Source organism: Hemibagrus wyckioides, linkage group LG20, assembly GCF_019097595.1.
Source record: "Hemibagrus wyckioides isolate EC202008001 linkage group LG20, SWU_Hwy_1.0, whole genome shotgun sequence".
Lineage (NCBI taxonomy): Eukaryota > Metazoa > Chordata > Actinopteri > Siluriformes > Bagridae > Hemibagrus > Hemibagrus wyckioides.
Window position 1 is genome coordinate 18,387,186 of NC_080729.1, and position 19,838 is coordinate 18,407,023.

The 19,838-nt window shown below is 42.2% G+C and overlaps 2 protein-coding genes across 2 annotated transcripts; one reads left to right on the forward strand and one right to left on the reverse strand.

Moving 5' to 3' along the window:
* Positions 1–393: 393 nt before the first annotated feature.
* On the reverse strand, positions 394–3,844 carry LOC131370803 (patched domain-containing protein 3). Its single transcript, XM_058418314.1, has 4 exons — positions 2,986–3,844; positions 2,237–2,358; positions 1,998–2,143; positions 394–1,910 (listed from the first exon to the last, which is right to left on the reverse strand). The coding sequence occupies exons 1-4, from the start codon at positions 3,742–3,744 to the stop codon at positions 394–396; spliced, it is 2,544 nt and encodes an 847-aa protein (XP_058274297.1). The 5' UTR covers positions 3,745–3,844.
* Positions 3,845–7,308: 3,464 nt separating this feature from the next.
* Positions 7,309–16,725, forward strand: rab18b (RAB18B, member RAS oncogene family). Its single transcript, XM_058418184.1, has 7 exons — positions 7,309–7,472; positions 9,598–9,653; positions 10,252–10,313; positions 10,654–10,726; positions 12,318–12,436; positions 13,674–13,740; positions 14,917–16,725. Exons 1-7 carry the CDS (start codon positions 7,405–7,407, stop codon positions 15,087–15,089), a joined length of 618 nt encoding a protein of 205 aa, XP_058274167.1. The 5' UTR covers positions 7,309–7,404; the 3' UTR covers positions 15,090–16,725.
* Positions 16,726–19,838: the final 3,113 nt, after the last annotated feature.

Sequence of the window (19,838 nt, forward strand, 5' to 3'; positions counted from 1 at the left end):
CCTTTCCTGATACATCCCTTCCATTTTATCTTGGGACCAGCACTGAGAGTGGCTGGGTTAGTGGCGTGCCCAGGAATCAAACCTGGGCCATGGCAACGAGAGCACAGGATCCTGCCACTGGACCACCAGGAGGCTTACACATTATTGCAGTGAACAGACAAATTATTTAACATTTCACAGAATTTCTGAAAAGTCGGTGATCTCTACAGCTTGAGACATCACATGAAGATTTCTGGATTCATGATCCAAAAGATGAGGAGGAAATTTTGCTAATTTTCTTAAACACAACATTTGAATTTAGTACAAAAATAAAATACAAAAATATTTTTGGTCATTCTGGTCACTGTATTTGCAAACAGCACTAATAAAGACAGTAAATAAAACAACCATTAATTAAAACTTGATGCAAAATCCAGAAAAGGTTAAAAACACCGGGATGAAGGCAACGCTGTGAAGCAAACCCAACAAAATGACCAGAAACATGATGGTGAAGAAGGTTTGGAAGATGTAGCTTACTGATACAGAGAGGACAGCTACCCCGAGAATTGTCGAAAGAGCCCCCTGTAGTATGGGATAGCCCAGATGTGACAGCGCCTCCACAGCTTTATCGTTGACGCTAGGCTTAGTGCTGGATACGAACGTGTAAGAGATATGAGCTGAGAAATCCACAGAGAACCCAATACTAATGACCAGGTTGATCATTGAAATGGAGTCCAAGTTGATACCTAGCAACCCCATGAAGCCTGCGACTCCTACGATGACTGATCCGATGGCAAAAGTGACCCATAAAGCACAAACCGGACTTGGGATGAGTATAAACGAGATGACGAGCATCACCGCAGTAGCTATGCTAACGGTCTGAATAGTGTTGCTTGCAATCACAGTGTATTGATCGTAATATATAAAGGCAGGATGGTAGACCACTAAAGGGAACTGGCAAGTTTGGGCGGTTTTTCTTAACGTTTCTAGCAGGATCTTCTCCGACGGAACGTTAACCATTTGAAGAAATATGCGTGAGGCTCGAATTGTATCGTAGGTCATGTTGACGTCCAATCTGAGCATCGGTTGCCCTTGTAGAAATTGGTGCAGATGTTCCATAAATTTAACTTTGGACCTGATGTTGAGATGCTTTTCTTTGGCGTAGCTCTCAAAAGAATGAAGCCAAGAGGTACTCAAATTCCCGGCAAAAGGAAGGCCTTGGAATTCCAAAATGCAAGATTCCAGTTGAGCTCGTTCTACTTCCTTCCAATACGGAAACGTCGCGTTGACTCCCAGCATGATGACCGGACCGTACTGGGCAAAGTGAGTCTTTTCGTCTTTGTAGTATCTGACCACATACGATTGATCCACGGCCAGGTTCTTCAGGTCAATCCCTTCTTTGATTGTAGTGCATCCGTAGATACTGGTAGCGATATAGCCGAGGTAAAGGAGAACCACTGTTGCTTTGGCGAAACGTGTGGTCAAAAAAGGTCCGTAGTACTTCCTGAAGAACAATTTCATCAAGTGTTCATCTTCAGTTCCAGTTTCGTGGTTGTAGGTTCCCCCAACACAGCAAGCAACATAAGCTTTGGACGATCCTGGCAAGCTTTCTTCTGGAATTTTGAGGCACGTCAACCAGTGCTGATTGCTTTCCTCTCTTTTGCCATTCAATGCCAAGCACGCGCCAAAGAACGTGACGTTAAAGAGGTAGCAGAACAAGATGGCCGTCCCTGCATACAGGCAGAAGGACTGTACCGACCCGAAGGGGTTGCAGTAACTGAGGTAAAATGCCACAACGTCAGTCAAGGTGGTGATCGTGATGGAGATGGCTGCTTCTCTGTAGGTCGCAGCCATACGCTCTTCAACACTGTCTTGGACGTTGGTCTGCTGCCAGCAGGAGATCATGATGAACATATCATCAATGCCAATCCCTGAAAAAGTCGATGTTGTAGCAATTCATGCACCATACCTTTAGAAAAACTTACTCATGAAGTGAATGTGGATAGGAAGTGCCTTACCGAGTACCAGGAATGGAGAAGATGCCACGGTTATGACGAATGGGACATCCATTAGCAAGAGTACGCCGAACCCTGAAAGCACGGCTAGTCCGGTTGAGATTACTCCGAGACAGGCAACCCAAACTTTATTCCTCACGTTGTCCAGCCTACAGAGTAAAGTAAATCAGAGCACTGTGAAGTTATTAGTCATTTTATATTCTGCTAGTAATTCAAATAAAACTAATGAATGTGACACAAACCTTATACATGACAGCACTGAAAACAGAATGGCGATAAAGTAGGTGATGGAAAACAGCTCTGTGACCGACTCAGTGCTCTTCTCGAATTCTTGTTGCCTTGATATGGATGTGAAATAGGACACCTGGAAGGAAGCCCACACACTAATGAGTCCATGGGTTATGACCGTTAGTGCTTTCTAAATACCCTCTAAAATTGTGTTTCTGTTCGGGGATCTTAGTTTTGTCCTTGTTTGTCCAAAATTCAGAACAGTTTGGTTGAAACTGAATAGGTAAATTTAGTAGGTGTGATGAAGCAAAATTATCACTAACCTCAGCTAGATTTCGCTACCATCCTAAGATATGCATAAAGTACGAGAATTAGATATGTTAGAACTAAGCTCTATAGGAAGATCCTGGTCAGTGGGATCTGGAGCCTACCCTGGGATGTGCCCTGGATAGTACACTAGTGTCGTACCTTGGGACAATTCAGTCTCCCTGTTTAACCTACCAGCATGTTTTGGATGAAAACCTGAGAATCTGGAGGTAACCCAAACTGACAGGAAGAACCTGAACCAGGAACTCAGGTTAAGGAGGTGATGATTGAACCTATATGCTTGCCGTCTATCAATGTCTCCTAACACACCTGCTTATTCTGGTGAATCTTAAATCTAATGGTACAAGAAAAGCATCAAATTCCACTAATTTCTGGACATACAGGACTTTGCAAGTTGGAGCTCATGAGATAAAGAGGTAAAGGAATCTTGACGTACCTGCGTCACATACGTTGACTTGTTGCTTAGAAGATTTAGAAAGTCCTCCAACCAAGCGTTCTCCAGCACGCTATTAGTTTGGCGTAGGTAGTAAACGAGTCTTACTGCCTTGGCACTCCGAACAAATCCATCCCCGTCCACTTCTACCTGCCCGACCGAATGTTCTAGATGAACAGTGCCGAGTGTGTTATCGTGATAGACAGGAAAAGTCAGGTTGAACCTCTGGATGTTGCTTGCATTGTAGTCCAAAACCTTGAGAAGAATGTTCTCTTGACAGGATTTGTTCGCTCGAGCACAAACTTCGCCGTAGGAAAATTCCAGTCCTTCATATTCCACAGTCATCTTCCTCACATGGTCGTCCACGTGCAGGATTTCGGCGAGAGCATCTTCGCTGAGGACATTCTTCTCACAGGTGAAGACTGCAGATGCATACGTACCGTCAGTGCTCAGTCTCAGAGCAGAAAACAAGTTGTCATCATCATCGTCGTCATCATCATCATCATTATCTTTGTCATTGCTGCTTTGGAAAAAAGTCTCAAAGAAATGCTTCTCGGTCTTTGCTTGACCATCACGTGGTGTGAACTGTGCCACAATGTCATTAGACTTCCTGTCCTCGAGAAAGTAGAACCCGACCCCGAGAGCTGCAGACAGACTCATGGGGATGACGATGAACCACCATGGATGCCGTCCGATGAATCTGCCAACCCTTTCCAGACAAGATCGGACCGGTTTCTCTACACAGTTTGTGGTGAACACCATGGTAACTATAACGACTTGATATACTCTGATCACTTAGGATGAACTTTTCACACCGATACCTATTAACCAGTATTGACCATTTCAAGCCCTACCTTTCTGTTACCTCCTGTTACTTCTGTCCTTCTCCTTCTGGTGCTTCCTGAACTCCAGTCAGAGACACATCAACCTCTCTTCCTCCTGTTCCAGGGTTTTCTGCTCTAACAGACACTGACCCAACTCATGTCAAGCTTCATATTGAGATCATACTCTGACTCTGGTGTATCAGGAGGAGAGAACCTGAAACTTTCAGATGATCACACCAACCTTACACTGAGTTGATTGAGTTGAAGCACTGAGGAGGAACACAAAGGTTTTTCTTTAACTCCCCGTTATCTTATAACTCCAAGAACAATTAGGGATTGTCTCCTGAATGATCAGATAATAGCCAAGCTTTCTCTGAATGGAGCAGTCATTTTCTAATGCAGTGATCAGGTATCTCCTGTTTCCCTGGAGGCCATTAAGCACTTTGGGAATGAAACAATTGGTCTTTTGTTCCTGGATAAGGAAATCTATCCTCAGGAAAATGGGCATGCTGATTAATCCAAAAGGGAGATGGATACACTTGATTCCTTTAGTTTTTCCTTTTGTTCTGTGTGAGGGCCTATTTAAGAATGTTTATTATGAACAAAAGCAAAGATTTTGTTGTGGTATTTTCCTTATGACTTTTTCTGTCAGACTTCTGAAATGGAAAAGGTATTCCAAAATAGCTGAGGTCAAATCTGAAGCATTAAAGTAGTAGAATTCTAGCTGTGTTTTGTTTTTACTTAAAGTATGATATATAAATAAAGTCTATACTCAGTTAATCTGACTTTTAAAAGTGTTAGGTTTGATTTAAGTAGCTTTTTACTTAATGTTTGGTCAAATAAATCCTAATTTCTTAACAAATCACTATCATTATATTTGTGCTTAATATTTGAAGATTTAGATATACACTATATTGCTGCAAGTTTTGGGACACTCCTCCAAATCATTGAGTTCAGGTGTTGTTTTTCAGGGGTTGGGCTCGGCCCCTTAGTTCCAGTGAAAGGAACTCTTAATGCTTCAGCTTCATACCAAGACATTTTGGACAATTTCATCCCACTTTGTGGGAACAGTTTGGGGATGACCCCTTCCTGTTCCAACATGACTGCACACCAGTGACCAAAGCAAGGTCCATAAAGACATGGATGAGTGAGTTTGGTGTGGAGGAACTTGACTAAGCCTGCACAGAGTCCTGACCTCAACCCCACAGAACACCTTTGGGATGAATTAGAGCAGAGACTGAGAGCCAGACCTTCTCGTCCAACATCAGTGCCTGACCTCACAAATGCGTTTCTAGAGGAACGGTCAAAAATTCCCATAAACACACTCTAAACCTTGTGGAAAGCCTTCCTAGAAGAGTTGAAGCTGTTATAGCTGCAAAGGGCAGGACAACTCCATATTACATTCATGTGCATGTAAAGGCAGACGTCCCAAAACATTGTGCATTATGAATAGAGTTTCTTATATTTTTCTTACTGTTTAGAGGAATGTGAATACCTGATCTGGTGAATAAAAATATATACACTATATTGCCAAAAGTATTCGCTCACCTGCCTTGAGTCGCATATGAACTTAAGTGACATCCCATTCCTAATCCATAGGGTTCAATATGACGTCGGTCCACCCTTTACAGCTATAACAGCTTCAACTCTTCTGGGAAGGCTGTTCACAAGGTTTAGGAGTGTGTTTATGGGAATTTTTGACCATTCTTCCAGAAGCGCATTTGTGAGGTCACACACTGATGTTGGACGAGAAGGCCTGGCTCTCAGTCTCCGCTCTAATTCATCCCAAAGGTGTTCTATCGGGTTGAGGTCAGGACACCAGACTCTGTCATCCATGTCTTTATGGACCTTGCTTTGGTCACTGGTGCACAGTCATGTTGGAAGAGGAAGGGGCCAGCTCCAAACTGTTCCCACAAAGTTGGGAGCATGGAATTGTCCAAAATGTCTTGGTATGCTGAAGCATTCAGAGTTCCTTTCACTGGAACTAAGGGGCTGAGCCCAACCCCTGAAAAACAACCCCACACCATAATCCCCCCTCCACCAAACTTTACACTTGGCACAATGCAGTCAGACAAGTACCGTTCACCTGGCAACCACCAAACCCAGACTCGTCCATCAGATTGCCAGATGGAGAAGCGCGATTCGTCACTCCAGAGAACGCGTCTCCACTGCTCTAGAGTCCAGTGGCGGCGTGCTTTACACCACTGCATCCGACGCTTTGCATTGCACTTGGTGATGTATGGCTTGGATGCAGCTGCTCGGCCATGGAAACCCATTCCATGAAGCTCTCTGCGCACTGTTCTTGAGCTAATCTGAAGGCCACATGAAGTTTGGAGGTCTGTAGCGATTGACTCTGCAGAAAGTTGGCGACCTCTTCGCACTATGTGCCTCAGCATCCGCTGATCCCGCTCCATCAGTTTACGTGGCCTACCACTTCGTGGCTGAGTTGCTGTCGTTCCCAAACACTTCCACGTTCTTATAATACAGCTGACAGTTGACTGTGGAATATTTAGGAGCAAGGAAATTTCACGACTGGATTTGTTGCACAGGTGGCATCCTATCACAGTTCCACGCTGGAATTCACTGAGCTCCTGAGAGCGACCCATTCTTTCACAAATGTTTGTAAAAACAGTCTGCATGCCTAGGTGCTTGATTTTATACACCTGTGGCCATGGAAGTGATTGGAACACCTGATTCTGATTATTTGGATGGGTGAGCGAATACTTTTGGCAATATAGTGTATATGGTCTAACTTGGTAAGATTATACAATCACAGTTTTGTTTGGTAAGCTGTCAAAGTGTGATGTTTGTTTGTTTGTTTTGTTTTTAATAAGGAGAATTAGAATTTGATTAAATAATACACTGTTATGATTGTATTGTATTATTGTATGATTGTAGGGTATTGTTCCTTTGATTTGCAGAACTTAAGGCTTCACTGCTAATTTGCGATGCTCATCAGTCATGACTTAGGGTTATTCTTTTAAAACAAAGCCTCAGAAACTTGTTATGAATTTATTAATGAACTTACAGAGTCACAGGTAAACAAACAAGCGGCTTGACTTCAGTTCCAGCACCAGGAGGACTTTCTGAAGAATTGTGATTTATTTTCATAAAATAATCAGCAGGGGTTTTTTAGTACATGATCATCCTCTACACTGTTTCTGTCCTAGAGAAATAATTTCACTTGCTATCTCTGCACAGATTATTTTGCTCAAAAGGGAAATGTCCTCAGGCTTCATTAATAAGTTTGTATAGAAGTTTAATGAAACACACGTTCCACACACACACACACACACACACAACCTTTTATAACATGCCAATAAAGGAACCTGAAATCTGTTAACCGAAGAGTAATCCATGTGCTCATCCCAATCAAACACCACCCTCGAGAGGGTTTTAACTTTTTACTCTTTTCCACGTGTACACGTTATGATGTAAGAGTTCGCTCGCCACCCATGACGTCACCCGGCGACGTCAAATGTGGCCACGCCCACCAGAAACTTCGCCAACCTTCAGACACAAACAGTGTCACGTCACCGCATCCAGCATTGTCCTGAGTGAAGCTCCGGTAAAAAAAAAAAAAAAAAACCCTCACAACATGGACGACGACGTGTTAACTACCTTAAAGATATTAATCATCGGCGAGAGCGGTGTTGGAAAATCCAGGTAACAGGGATTAAACCTGAGGAGTTATATCTTTTATCACGTTTTATCGCGGCGACATCCTCGCTGTCCAGAAGTTGCGAAACAAACTTAGCATAGCTGCTAACTAGCTTCCTTATGTTAGCGCCATGATACGGAAATTAGCTGTCTGTCTCGGTATTTTCAGCAAACAGTAACGCGTTTTATAGTTTTATTGTCTTATTAACACCTGCGTGTGTTAGTTTTGATTTTTGAAATGCGTTTTTTGTTCTGAACTGGAATGCAACTTTTTTTTTTACGTGTAACGAGCTAAGCTAAGCTAACGGCCGCGCTCAGCTGTCGCATAAGTCCCTCCTCCTGCACTACGATTGGTCGGTCTGTTCCCTCATACAGCAGTGTGATTGATGGACATCGTCTATCGACCAATCATAGCGAAGAAAGGTGGTTGTCGGAAGAAACTGATAGTGAGGCTAGTTTTGGCTAACTGTATGTAATATGTCGGTAAATTTCAGCACAGATGAAGAATATTTGGCTTCAGAATATTACCTGAATGATGATAAAGTAGAATATGAGTCCTTTCAAATAAAAATAAATCGAAATAAATACCCAAGAGCTAGCTAACAGTGTCAGTCTGCATAACGACGGTGTTGATGTTAAGCTCTATCTGCTTCATCATGAAACCGAAGTTATTTATTTATTATATCAATTATTTATTATTATGTCGTATAACAGGGTTGTCATGCTTGTTATTTGATGTTAAAATTCCTTGTACATGATATTAAATTTTTCCTGGTACATGGTTTAGGTCAAGGAGTCCAAACACACCCTGTTTTTCATCTTGTTTACATCAGATACGGGAAACATTACAAGCATGTTTAAAAGAAATATTGATCTTTAATTGTCCACAAATGTTTACTTGACCACAGATTTGTGGATTGAGAATCCTAGGTGACCTCCATGACCCGGACAGAGCCCACTGTCAGACATGGTGCTTAAGCTTAACATGACTAAACAACACAAATCTGTACATATCTGTAGTTTTGTCATTTATTTTAGTGCAGTTTCTTGATCTGTCACGAAGATGTATGGTCTAATGTTCTAAAACAATAAAAAAAAAAAATCAGTCGAGTCATAAAGCAGGAGCGTATTATTGTATCAGAACGAACTGACTCTTTGAACCGATTCTTTTAATGAGCCGATTCGTTACGAATCAAGTAATCCGCACCGAGTAATGCAATGATGTGTCATGGGTGATGAACGTAATCAACATTTTTAAATCTAAAATCTTTTGGAGTGGATTATGGGAGCCGATCAGTTATCCTAAGGGAAGGAAATGAATATTCTTAAAGAAGAAGACGCGTCAAATCAATAACATCAACGGAAGGATGATTACGTTTGTAGCACCTAGATGATATTAAAAAAAAAAAGATTTATTTAAATTAATTTTTCTGTATGTTCAGTTCAGGTTTTATTAGATTTAGATTCATAATGAGTGAGATGGAGCTGACGGAGGCGAAGAAAAAAGACTTTAACATAAGAATGCATCAAAACTCAATAATGAATCTGTATTTTTCTGGGTAATGCTGGATAGTAGAAGATCTAACGTTATTTTGTTAATTAGAAGGTAGATTTAAGATATGGAAGGTAAGATTTAATGGAACATATTTGTCTGTGCCTAGGCCCTGAAGAACTATCACCAGTCATGATAGCGTCCGGCGAGTCATTCGGGAACCGAAAGAGTCGACTCTGTTTGTTCAGCTGAGCCGAATGATCCGATTCACTGCAACGGCCTGCTGTCCAAACCAGAGTGCATTCCTGACTCGTGACCGGCATTCCTGGGATAGTTCCTGGGATGAATGCATGAGGATGAACGCAGAGGAAGAAGATTTTCTTAAGGGAATGGGAAAGAAATTTAATCTCAACACTCATTTAAGACGAATCGGTTAAATTTCCTGATTATATTCGTTGGGTTTGTTAGAGACGAGTGTAAAAAATGTAATCTGAGCTAGCGTAATGATGAGCACAATAAAAAGATTAATGCAGCACTGATGTGTCAGGGACGAGGGGGCGGAGACTTTGTTTTTAACGTCTCATACTATTCATAAAATAACCCATTTTTAACACATTTTTCTCTCTCTCTCTCACACAGTTTGCTGCTGAGGTTTACAGACGACACGTTCGACCCAGAATTAGCCGCAACGATCGGTGAGTCAGAGGATTATTTTATCCTGTTTCCCGAATCGGCTTACATGTTACCGCTTCTGTTGCTCTCTGTCTGAATATCACACCATTATAGACTTTAATAATAAATAAGTTCGTCTGTAGCATGTGTGAAGGCGGGAATATTTCTGTCATTAGCTGCTCTCGCTTTCTGGAACCACAGACTAAACTGAGATCAAACTCCGGCTTAACTCTGAGCCCAGATCACTGCTGATGTAAACGATTTAAACACTCAGGAGGTTTCTTACAAAATGCCGAAGAGAAAGAAAAGCTAGATCTTTTATCTTATGTTGTATTTATGGCATGCTTCCATTTTTTAAATTGTTTTTTATGATTTAATAAGAAGCAATAAGTTGATGAATCATTTTAAACCCCTTCAGATTTAAGCTGAAAGGCAGTTAGACTTCTAAAATGAAGAAGGTAAATGATACACTATATTACCAAAAGTTTTGGGACACCCCTCTAAATCGTTGTTTTTCAGGGGTTGGATTTTGGAGGGCTGTCCCAAAACTTGTATTTAGGAAAAGGAATTGTTAGAAATAAATATAAATGAGTTTTATAGCGGTTGTTTTTTGTCTTCTAGGTGTGGACTTTAAAGTGAAAACCATAGCAGTAGACGGAAACAGAGCCAAGCTTGCTATATGGGTAAGTACTTACAGATGAAACGCTTTGAGCTCTGGTCATAAAGCACCTTAAAATATTGCTCCTCAATGAAATCTGGTGGGTTACCAGTTAGCCGACTGGGTGAACAGGTGTCCAGGTCTTCAGTGTTGTTTATTTAACCCTCTGCTAAAATAATCTCGCATCCTGGTCTAGAATTTGTTGCTGCAATCCAGCAGTAGCTCATTTCGTCCACAAGGTGTCGCTGTTGCTATTTCAGTGCTACACTGAGGGTCACACTCGAGTTCAACCTGTTCAGGTGAACACACGTGTCATAAGCTGACCAGGCTTAATATCTAACGCGTCTTTTTCTTTCCAAATCCAGGACACAGCCGGACAGGAAAGGTTCAGGACTCTGACGCCCAGCTACTACAGAGGAGCACAGGGGGTAATATTAGGTAAGTGTCCAGCCTGACACACACACACACACACACACACACACACACAGAGCAAACAAGTTGTTCATGTTTTAGTAGTGTTTCATCGCTCAGCTTATGTGCAGGAAGTGACTTGGCCTGCTGTAATAATTATACAACAATTAATAATAAAAATTTAATGAGTCATTGTCTGAAACAACCTTTCACTCCACAGCTTCAGTTTCAGACGCTCACATTCATACGATGTCTACTAATCACAAGCCCCGCCCATGCTTGGTTACAGTTACTCATCTAGATCAAGTGTCTGAAACACAACCTTTCACTCCACAGCTTCTGTTTCATTAACCGAATATGGGCGGGGCTTGGGATTAGTACAAATCGTATATATATGATGAGCAGAACCTGGAATAAAGGTCATTTATACATGATGTATTACATAGTAACTGTACTTCTATTACCTAAAATCTATTATCACAGTATATAAATTTTATTTATTCTCTAATCGAAATCTTGCACATCATCATTTTGGTCTGGGGGTTAATTAATTAATGGACTCTCCTGATGATTGGACAAAACTTCAATTTCCTGGATTCTTTCTAACCTTTAGCTGTGATGATCATGTGCCCACTGAAGCCTTGTCTGACTCGAGTGGAACCCGGTTTTGTGCTCTCGTGGCCAGTCTGCCTAAAGGTGTTCTGAGCTGCATTTCAGCTCAAATCCCAGGAAATCACACTAGACAATGAGGTCTGAGGTCTGATGTGAAGATGAACCGAAGCTCTTGAGATGTATCGATCGGATAATCGCACGAACGACCGGGCGTTCCTATTAAAGTGGCCGGCGAGAGTCTCAACGTTTACATTTACAATCGTGACATTTTCAAATTCTCGACACTAACAGCATGCAGGTTTTTATGGACGTGTTTAGGTATGAATCCGTCAAGTTGCTGGAGTCTGGAGCCTGTTGCGCGTGATATCATCCACGAGGAATTTATTTGATTGAAATTTCTTTCTTTCGGTTTAAATAGTCGTGTCAACTGCAGAGAAACAAACCAGAGAAGAACGGTCTCTCGTGTCGGACGTCAAGCTGTCATCACTCGTTCCTTTGCAGAAAGAGCTGCGCATCGTCACAGAAAGCACGAGCGAGAGATCCAAATCTTATATCAGCTGGAGCGCGTGGCGAGCTCGGTCAGACAGCGCTGTTTACACAATGCGATCCCGCTCTGACTATCGGGCCGCTGATGTGTACGCTAACGTGTCCGTATCGATTACTCAGGTAGTTCGCCGCTCCGTCTGTTTGCTAAACACGACGTTCTGGTTTATTGTTCCTCAGCACGCTAATGGCTTGTCTATCAACACAGTGTGTGTATCTTTCAGAGAGGACATGGCGCACATGTTGCCCAACACACGCCTGTTTCGAATCAGCCAGATTGTAAATATTGTGAGCTGGATCTTGTTTAACAAGGTGCTAGCACACAGCGAGGGGACAGCGGTGTCCGATCGCGTACGTTCTCACTCACTGGTCACCTGAATGCGTTGATTTGAATCAAAACGTCCTGTAGGCGATTGAATTAATGGATAAAATGTCTCAACGTGTTCATTCCTGTGTGTCTCAGTGTACGACGTGACGAAGCGGGACTCGTTCACGAAGCTGGAGAACTGGCTCAATGAGTTGGAGACGTACTGCACACGCAACGACCTCGTCAAAATGCTCGTCGGCAACAAAATCGACAAGGTTTGTACACGGAGAAAGTGCCACCAATGATCTGATCACACACTCGGGGTTGTGCTGTGATGGTTATTGTGAACACACTAAAGTGTTTTATCGTGTATCCTTTTACACCACAATAATTTACTGTATACACTGATCAGGCATAACATTATGACCACTGAGAGGTGCCGTGAATAAGACTGATGATCTCCTCATCATGGCACCTGTTAGTGGGTGGGATATATTAGGCAGCAAGTGAACATTTTGTCCTCAAAGTTGATGTGTTAGAAGCAGGAAAAATGGACAAGGGTAAGGATTTGAGCTTTGAGTTTAACGAAGGGCCAAATTGTGATGGCGGATAGACCACTGGATCAGAGCATCTCCAAAACTGCAGCTCTTGTGGGGTGTTCCCGGTCTGGAGTGATCAGTATCTATCAAAAGTATCCTGTAAGTTGTGAGGTGGGGCCTCCATGGTATCCTTAAAGGATTTGCCGCTAACATCTTGGTGCCAGATCCCACAGCACACCTTCAGGGATCTAGTGGAGTCCATGCCTTGACGGGTCAGGGCTGTTTTGGCAGCAAAAATGGGGACCAACACAATATTAGGCAGGTGGTCATAATGTTATGCCTGATCAGTGTATGTTTATTTATTAAAGATCAAGATGCTGTTCCTGGTAACTTCCTTGTTATCTCGAACCTGTCATCAGGGCTGAAAACTCCTTCCATGAGCATGTTCACAATATGTGTAAATGGTTACCATAGAAACAGTAACGTATTAGAACGAGCATGTTAATGTAAATCGGTGGTTTCTTAAACTACAGACAGAATTCTACTGTGTGCTAAGCAACATCGTCTGACCAATCAGAATGGAGTATTCAGTAGAGCTGTGGTGCTGCAGAAATCATAAATAAATATGTAATTTTTCGTATGTTCTCCAGAGTCACACTAAACTTTCTAAAATATTAGTAAATTTTTGAAATGTATAAAAAAAACTTTAATAGAGTGTTCTGGGAAAAGTGGGTCATTGTTTATAAGAATCTGTTGTGGTTCAATATGCAAATGAAACTCTAGTTTCAGTGGAAGGAGGTGTGGCCATGGGGTGGGGCTGATTTGCATATTCATGATCAGGATAAATCACTGTTATTGAAACCTTTCTGTTCTTTAAAGCTCCTTTAGGGCTTTAATTTCAGGACATTCAGTGACTGATTCTTTCTCTCATGTTGTCATAGCATAAAAATAATTGTTTGTTTGGGTTTTGCAGGACAACCGGGAGGTGGACAGAAACGAGGGCCTGAAGTTCGCTCGTAAACACTCCATGCTCTTCATCGGTACGTTTGTCAGCGGATCATGTGGGACGCTCAGGGGATCATGTTTGTTGTGTTTTTCATTTGCGTTGGTCATCAGTGGCTGTGGATCAGTACATCGTGTTCCTCCGGACACTGCCAGGATTAATTGTTTTATATTTTCCATCATGTCATGTTGCTTAGTAAGATCAAACTACACTTGTTTTGTGCGAGGACAAAATGTATCAAGAATTATCACGTGTTAAATATATCCAAGCTGGAGTTAATGAGACTGAAGTGCAGTGATAAAAATCTGGAGGGTTAACATGGTGCCATAAAACCACTGAACTCAGTGTGTAAACTAACCCCTGCTGCCTGCCACTTGCGCCATCCACTTGCCCTGTTGCCCCATTGCTTCATGCTCTGTAATGATGAATTAAACTTCTTATTATTTCATAAATTAGCGTCTCCTGGTGGTCCAACGGCAGGATCTCGCCCTCTTATTGCTGTGGCCCGGGTTTGATTCCCACGCAGGGAGTTACTCCAGATACTGAAGAGTTGATTCTCAGTGCTGGTCCCAAGCCCGGATAAAACGAGAGGGTTGCTTTAGGGCGTCCAGGGTAAATCCTGTGCCAAATCGAAACATGCGGATACGCTGTGGTGACCCTGAACAGGGAGCAGCTGAAAGGACAAGAAGTGTCTCCTCTATCAAATCATATGATCACAATTAGACATTTCCTGCTATACATATGCTCCATACACTGATCAGGCATAACATTATGACTACCTGCCTAATATTGTGTTGGTCCCCCAGTCTGCTGCCGAAACAGTCCTGACCCGTCGAGGCATGGACTCCACTAGATCCCTGAAGGTGTGTTGTGGTATCTGGCACCAAGATGTTAGCAGCAGATCCTTTAAGTCCTGTAATTTGTGAGGTGGGGTCTCCATGGGATACTTACAGGACTTAAAAGGGTGCTTTTGATAGACACCGACCACTGCAGACGGGGAACACCCCACAAGAGCTGCAGTTTTGGAGATGCTCTGATCCAGTGGTCTAGCCATCACAATTTGGCCCTTCGTCAAACTCGCTCAAACCCTTACGCTTGTCCATTTTTCCTGCTTCTAACATCAACTTTGAGGACAAAATGTTCACTAAAAAACTTTGTTTCATTAAAAAACACTTTTCCTAATCTGATAAATTCACTTTCTGCTTCTCCTCAGAGGCGAGCGCTAAGACCAGAGACGGCGTCCAGTGTGCTTTCGAGGAGCTGGTGGAGAAGATCCTACAGACCCCGGGCCTTTGGGAGAGCAGCGTCCAGAATCACGGCGTTCAGCTCGGAGAGCAGCAGGCGCAGAACTACGGCTCCTGCGGCGGATACTGCTCCCTCATCTGACTTCCACAATTCCACCGGACTGAGACACCAGATCATGAGATTGAGAGAAAAAAAAAACTGTTTCCTGCTCCCGAACGAGAGGCGAAGGCCGGCTCCGTCGGGGGCAGCAGAAGGACGTTTGCACACTGTCTGTCCTTCCACTTCGATTATTTCTGTATGGTATTTTATCTAACTTATCATAGAGCTGCGTTGAATTACCGTTTCGCCGTCACTACGTCACTTATACTGAAGCAGAAGGATCGACGCTGACATCATTCTCTCTCTCTCTCTCTCTCTCTCTCTCTCTCTCGTAAAATTCTTGCAGTTTAAAAGAAAAAAAAAAGCCCGGGGCCATTAAACAAGTCAAGAGGGTGGGATTAGTTTCTCCTCTTCGTTTTCCATCAAGCTCCACCCCCTGCTTCGTCCCCGAGCCTCTTTGCTCGATCTGACGTAACAGATTTCTTTTTATCTTTGTAATAATTTCGAGTGTTGTGCCTGTCTGAACCCGGCACCAAACACCGTCCTGTTTGCTGTTTTTGTAATCTTCCTCTTCGCTTAGCACGCTCCTGCTAGCTTCCGAGAACTATTCATGCTAAAAAAAAATATAAGGAATGCCTTTTATTTTGGACTTTGTACTGTCTTTATCGTCTAAGCAGTGATATAACATCTGTAGAATATTCCTGAAGTGCGATAACTTGTTAGTTTGTGTCCATTCACGGACCACGGACCACCTCTCAACAGGTGAGGATTTCATTGCTCTCTCTCTCTCTCTCTCTCTCTCCCTTTTTTTAATGGCTCATCATCTTATTTTAGACGTGTTTTTGCCTCTGATGGCTGTAGTAAAGACCGTCACTGTTAACGTATCTCAATACTAAACTGTTAGAACCGGGTTTCACTTCAGTAGTTTGTGTCCTGATAAATTTCACTGACACTATTCCTCGTCCGTGAAGACAGTAAAGGATGCCGTCGCTCGTCCCCGGGGTGGAACCGTAACCACAAGTCGGAAAGGTAACTCCTGTAGCTTACACTATAGCAACATCCGTATTAACGTACACTTCAAACTGTAAGATCTGTACCGTTAATCCCAGAGTGTGTCTCTCTGAGAGTGGAGATTAAACCCGTGATTATTTTAAAGCAGGCATTTGTAATTTCTCCAAGGTAATCTTTCATCTGACAAACCTGACTGTTTTTTTTTTTTAAAGTATGTATAAATGATGCCTGAAGCATGTTTCCAGGCTGCAGCCTCCTGCTTTTCCCTCATACTTAGCCGAAGAAATCAAGAGCATGCGCAGTCGCCGTCTTTCCGTCGTCCTGACACAAGAAATAAATTAAAAAAACCAAACCAGAGGCATGAATATGAGAGAGGATGGGTTCTAGCAGGTGTGTGTGTGTGTGTGTGTGTGTGTGTGTGTGTGTGTGTGAGAGAGAGAGACGGGGTACTGGTAATAGATCTGAGGTTAGCGTGAAGCGTCACAGGATTCACCGACTTTTTAAAGCCACCTGGTATTAATCAGACTCGGACGCGAGTTTCCTTAATGAAATAAAATAAACCAATCCTTACACTGATCTATAATATTTTCTTCTTCTTATTATTATTACTATTATTATGGGCTGTATGGATGCAAACAAACCAATAAAGAAATATAATCTATTGGTCCGATTGTGTCTTGAGCACGTGGCTGTCTGGATCTTCTGTAATACGGATCGGAAAAGTGTCACTTCCAAGCATCAGTACTGTTCTCTTTTGCAATAAAATTTCACTTCGAACCGATCCGCCTTATCGTCTTCTGTTCTAGGTTTAGATCAGATTTATATCAACCACATACACCAATCAGGTATAACATCCTGACCACTGAGAGGTGACGTGAATAAGACTGATGATCTCCTCATCATGGCCCCTGTTAGTGGGTGGGATATATTAGGCAGCAGGTGAACATTTTGTCCTCAAAGTTGATGTTAGAAGCAGGAAAAATGGACAAGCGTAAGGATTTGAGCTTTGAGTTTGATGAAGAGCCAAATTGTGATGGCGGATAGACCACTGGATCAGAGCATCTCCAAAACTGCAGCTCTTGTGGGGTGTTCCCGGTCTGCAGTGGTCAGTATCTATCAAAAGTGGTCCAAGGAAGGAACAGTGGTGAACCGGCGACAGGGTCATGGGCGGCCAAGGCTCACTGATGCACGTGGGGACCGAAGGTTGGCCCGTGTGATCCGATCCAACAGACGAGCTACTGTTGCTCAAATTGAAGTTAATGCTGGTTCTGGTAGAAAGGTGTCAGAATACACAGTGCAGGACGGGTCAGGGCTGTTTTAACAAGAAAAAGGGTGACCAACACAATATTCTGATCATCTGATATGAACCATCATCAGCGTCATGTCGAAGGGTCAGATATGGAGCTCAATATGAACATACTGGACATGACAGCTTGCTGGTGCGCACGTGGTTTCCACATTCGTTCGTTTATCTTCGTTAAATGCTTCATTGTGCTAAAAGTAGCTGAAGTTTAAATGGAAAATAAGTTAGGTATTTATTATCATATTGTGAGTTTTTTTGTGAGAACTTGAGCAAAATGAGCTCCAGATGACCAGAGGACGGTTCAGTGGACGGTTTGGTGTCCTGTTACTGTGGCAACAAGCAGAGAGAAGACCCTAAACATGGCCGTCTTATGGCAACAAACACGAGGATGAGTAGATCCATTCATGTTCAGTGTTATTGCAGTGGCATGTGGTTCACCCCTTCGTTCCCTCCATCAATCGGTCGTTCGGTTACCGCGGAAACGCTTGATCGTTAAATAGCAACGACGTCAAGCTGCTGTTTCTGCTGAAAGTGTTTGTCTAGTGTAGATTGTTCGTGATGGTGACGAGGCTCCGACTGTGTGACGGATGTCAGTTTGAACCAAAATGATCAATCTAACGTTACAGAGATATTATGACTGCTCTGGAGGTTTATTTTGGTAGATTCCTCTCTCAAGTCTTGTGTCTTAATTAGATCCACATCATGGACTGGATCTTCTGGAGCATCTGAGGAACCATGATGAGGTTTTTTTCCCCATATATTGTATATCATTCAATAATATATCAAGTCTGTGAATGAATATACAGGAGCCAGGGCGAAAGTTTGTGCACCCCTAAACATCACACCTGACCATATGTGCTTGGTGAAAGAACTATTCCAGAGTTTGATCTTATAATAAGCTCCATGCTAATGGGAAGGAATTTCCACTAGGTTCTGGTGATTTGAAAAAGGACCAGTTCAGGCTATGAGATGACAATGAAGACACAAGATAATAAGCCAAGCTCATAAGATAATATCTTGTCTTCAGTGTTGTCTTAGAGCCTGAATATAGTGTCTTGTGTCCTCAAAATAGTCTATAAGGCCTAAAGAAGGTGTACATCTGACCATTACACAGGCTACAAGATAACACTGAAGATACAAGATAATATAACAAGCCTGTGAGATAATAAACCAAGCTCATGAGATATGCATTATAAGGACAAAAGTATGTGTATATCTGACCATCACATGGTCTACGAGATAACATTGAAGACCATGAGATAAAATAAGGAGCCTGTGAGATGATAAACCAAGCCTATGAGATAATATCTTTTGTCTTTGATGTTATCTCCTAGTCTGAATATAGTCACTTGTCTATTCAAAATAGTCGATAAGGCCAAAAGAATGTGTTCATCTGACCATCACACTGGCTACGAGATAACACTGAAGATATGAGATAATATAATAAAAGATAATTAGCCAAGCTCATGTGATAGTATATTTGGCCTTCAGTGTTCTCATATGTATAGTATGTGTACGTCTGAAAATCACATGGGCTACAAGATAACACTGAAGAAACGAGATAATATAACGAGCCCATGAGATAATAAACCAATCTCATGAGCTTATATCTTGTATCTTTGCTATTCTCATAGCCTGAATATAGTGTCTTGTGTCCTCAATATACACTATAAGGCCAAAATTTAGTGTACATCTGACCATCATACTGTCTACGTGATAACACTAAAGATACGAGATAATATAACGAGTCCATGAGATAATAAACCAAGATCATTAGATAATATCTTATGTCTTGTGTCCTCAAAATACACTATAAGGCCAAAAGTATTTGTATATCAGACCATCACATGGCCTACGAGATAACATTGATGACCATGAAATAATAAGCCAAGCTCATAAGATAATATCTTGTGTCCTTGATGTTATCTCATAACCTGAATATAGTGTCTCATGTCCTCAATATACAGTATAAGGCCAAAATTTAGTGTACATCTGACCATCACACTGTCTACGAGATAACACAAGATAGCAAGTATAATGAGCCTATTAGATAATAAACCAAGCTCATGAGATAATATTTCCAGACCTCAGGCTCCTATATTGAGGCTGGTCTTTTCTTCCTATCCTGTTGATCTTGATCTCTCTGTAAGAACGTTCCAGAACTGCTTTTTTTGTTTGTTTGTTTTTCAGCTGACCAATTAATTTAAAGCTCATGTTAAACCGTCTGCATTCACCTTGGTGAAGTCTCTTGGTTGTTGACTTGGACACAGATGCACCTACCTCTTACTGATCTGGCCGGATGTTGTGAAGAGGTTTTTCTTCAACAGGGAAAGAAGACTTGTCTGAGAGATAACAGCCACAGATTCCACTTAACATCACATACCTAGTTGTAGAACAGCTGAGCTGCTAACGGTGCCTTCGCGCCGCCTCGGAAAGATCAGAATTACGAGTTGAACGTAACCATGAAGTCGTGATTA